This window comes from Wasmannia auropunctata, unplaced genomic scaffold (assembly GCF_000956235.1).
Source record: "Wasmannia auropunctata unplaced genomic scaffold, wasmannia.A_1.0 LD276928.1, whole genome shotgun sequence".
Classification (NCBI taxonomy): Eukaryota; Metazoa; Arthropoda; class Insecta; order Hymenoptera; family Formicidae; genus Wasmannia; species Wasmannia auropunctata.
In genome coordinates this window covers 30961-33673 of record NW_012085962.1, presented here as the reverse complement: position 1 = coordinate 33673, position 2713 = coordinate 30961, and the positions used below count along the sequence as shown (strand labels likewise).

The window sequence follows — 2713 nt, the reverse complement described above, 5'->3', positions numbered from 1 at the left end:
TATATATATATATATATATTTGTGGATCTTCCTGGTAGTGTATTCTTACAGTATTTAATGATCCAACATGTGTTAAATGAGTTTTTTTTGTAAAGCATTCAAACAGCCTACTTTATTATTTTTGGAAGGTTTTCCGAGCTTTCCTGGGTAAATAACCTTTTTTTTCATGAATGTTTAGACCTTCAAAATGATAAATTTATAGATTTAAAAGGTGTCCGTTCAGGGCCAAAAATGGCCATTTTTGCACACTCTTCTTTCAATCCAATATCTCGAACCATTCAGAAATTAAAAACGACCTGCCTTCGATACTCGGTATAGTTCGTCGGATTATACGCGTTCACGGATCGCAGATAGGTTCAGGAAGGAGATAACGAAAGCGTACTTGAATAACTACTCGCCGGTTGAATTTAAACACGGCACATTTATTTTACAAAACAAATTTAGGAATGACACGTAACACGCGAAACGATTGATACATTATAGTGAATAAATAAAATAAATAAAGTGAATAAAAGAAAATTGAGAACAATAATTTCACATAAATCTCGCAATAATTAAAACGATATGTAAGACGTAACGTATTAAAACGGAAAATTTAGACGGCAAGTGATGTCCAAAAATTTTTTCGAATATTTTGCAAATATCTGAAACCGATTATATCGCAATTACAAATTAGTTGTGTGGGTACAACAATTATAAGTTATAACAATTATCACGAAACGCACAAGTAGTCGTCGGTACGTAGCGCGGGCTGGCGAGCGGCGCCATCAGGTACCGGGCCGAGAAGACGCACGTCGCGGTATGACACGTGCATGGCTTCGACGCGTGCGAACGCGATCCTTACAGGTAAACGTAAATACGATGGTATTTAAATGCTTGGTAAGGCGATTTAAATGTTGAACTGCGAATGTAATTGCAAGGATATATGAGAGCAACTGTGAATCGCGCGGACAGAAAAGCGGTATATCCTGTGTGCTTCTAACTCAAACTTATTGTTAGATGTGGAGTGCGACAGGAAGACAACGCAAAAATACTTTTCGGTCACGATTGGCCAACTTCGACATACTCGAACTTTGGTAACGAGGAACCGTTATCATCCGGCTTTAAGTCGCGAGATATTATGTGCGCTCTTCGCCCAACTGATGGTCGGTTGGGCGGCATCCGGCGGATGTTCGGTCAGGAACAGTGCGTATTCGGGAGTGCTTCGTTAAAAATTGTTCAGGTGTTTTAAGTGCCTCGCCCTGTATATATAGGATATATTTAAAAGTATATGCTTTATGTTTTCTTCAAAATTATTAAAAGTAGTGAGGAAATTCTTTTTATATTTTTAATGATTTGTACAAATTTTTTAAATATGTGTATATAATAGATATAGTATCATGTGATGACAGAGACAGTTCCCACAAAAAGAAACGTAACAGATTTTTCAAAAGTAATTCTATTTTTTAATAAAATATTATTTTTACTACTCATTGTATCATATTCAATAAACTGACAAGTGAAAAATCAGTTTACCGAAAATGTTTAATGTCAGCATAGACCGAAAAAATGATCTTACAATTAAAAGGGATTCTCAGTTCATATTTATTTATCGCTTAAAAAACTTAAAATTAAAAAGAAATATAATTAAAACAAAATTATGAAAAATAAAAAATAATTAATCGATTTTTTGCTAAATTATAAATTTAGATATTTTTTATCACTTTTATAGTAAAAAATTTAACTTAAAAGTTAAGCTTATCATTAAGTAAGAATTAACTAATGTTACATAAATGTCATTAATGTATTCTTAATATATTTTGTAGAGGATCTGCGGATAACATCACGGTCATCGTGATTAATTTAAAGGATCGCAAAGTTAGCATATCGGAAGACAAGAAAAACCAGCTGTGATTTTGACAGCAAACCATTCGTTTTTTCATCACTTCAAAGTTCCAAGAGTCTAGTCATAAAATAAATATATCTTGTTGCAGTTTAATTTATTGCCAAACTGCATGATATAGAACATATTCCCTTACGTTTGTAATCTTCGTCGACATTGAAATGATTGCAATAAAATATTATTGAAAATGATTTTAAAAGTTGAAAAGCTAAATCTATTATAAATAATTACTTATATTTGTTATATTTACGAGCAATAATTTTAGGTGAATTTATAAAATTTCTGTTTATACTTTCTCTTAATGGTTGGAATAAGAAATTTAACATTATTAGAAACCTGAATACTTTCATCCAATATAACTACTGGGTATTTTCAGTATAATTTACAATTTTTTTATGATACAGTTTATATAGAGTTAGAAAGATATAAAAGCTGTTCTGAAATTACAAGGATTGGCTATATTGCTTAGTAAATTATAATGAAAATCACCAAATCAATATGTACAAGTGTTATAAATATTTAATACTACAATGTTCATGTTTTACTGCTGCATTGACAGTTATTTAAAGAATATTAGCAAATTTGCTTTGTCCTAAGAAAGATATTTTATGATTAGCATAACTTTGTTACAGCGGAGTTGTTTTTGAGATATAAATTATCTTTATTTTTAAACAAAATAATATAATTTTTAACACAGATTTATTTTTTGCATTATTGTGTATACAAGAATTGAGATAATTGCTAAAGATTTGTTACAAGATATTTTATATTTTATTCTATCATACTCTGACATAAAATACGAAATATTCATGTATGCATACATTTTTCAAT

The 2713-nt window shown here is 30.4% G+C and overlaps 1 protein-coding gene across 3 annotated transcripts in view; it reads left to right on the top strand.

Annotated features, from left to right (window-relative positions):
• LOC105461820 (protein phosphatase 1L) overlaps positions 1 to 2074 on the top strand; it is a 27350-nt gene extending 25276 nt beyond the window's left edge. For all 3 annotated transcript variants that reach the window (XM_011708323.1, XM_011708324.1, XM_011708325.1), the window contains one exon: positions 1806 to 2074. In XM_011708323.1, the coding sequence (XP_011706625.1) occupies positions 1806 to 1893 (88 nt within the window). In that variant the 3' untranslated portion in view covers positions 1894 to 2074. The remainder of the gene's footprint in view (positions 1 to 1805) is intronic.
• The last annotated feature ends 639 nt before the right edge of the window (positions 2075 to 2713 follow it).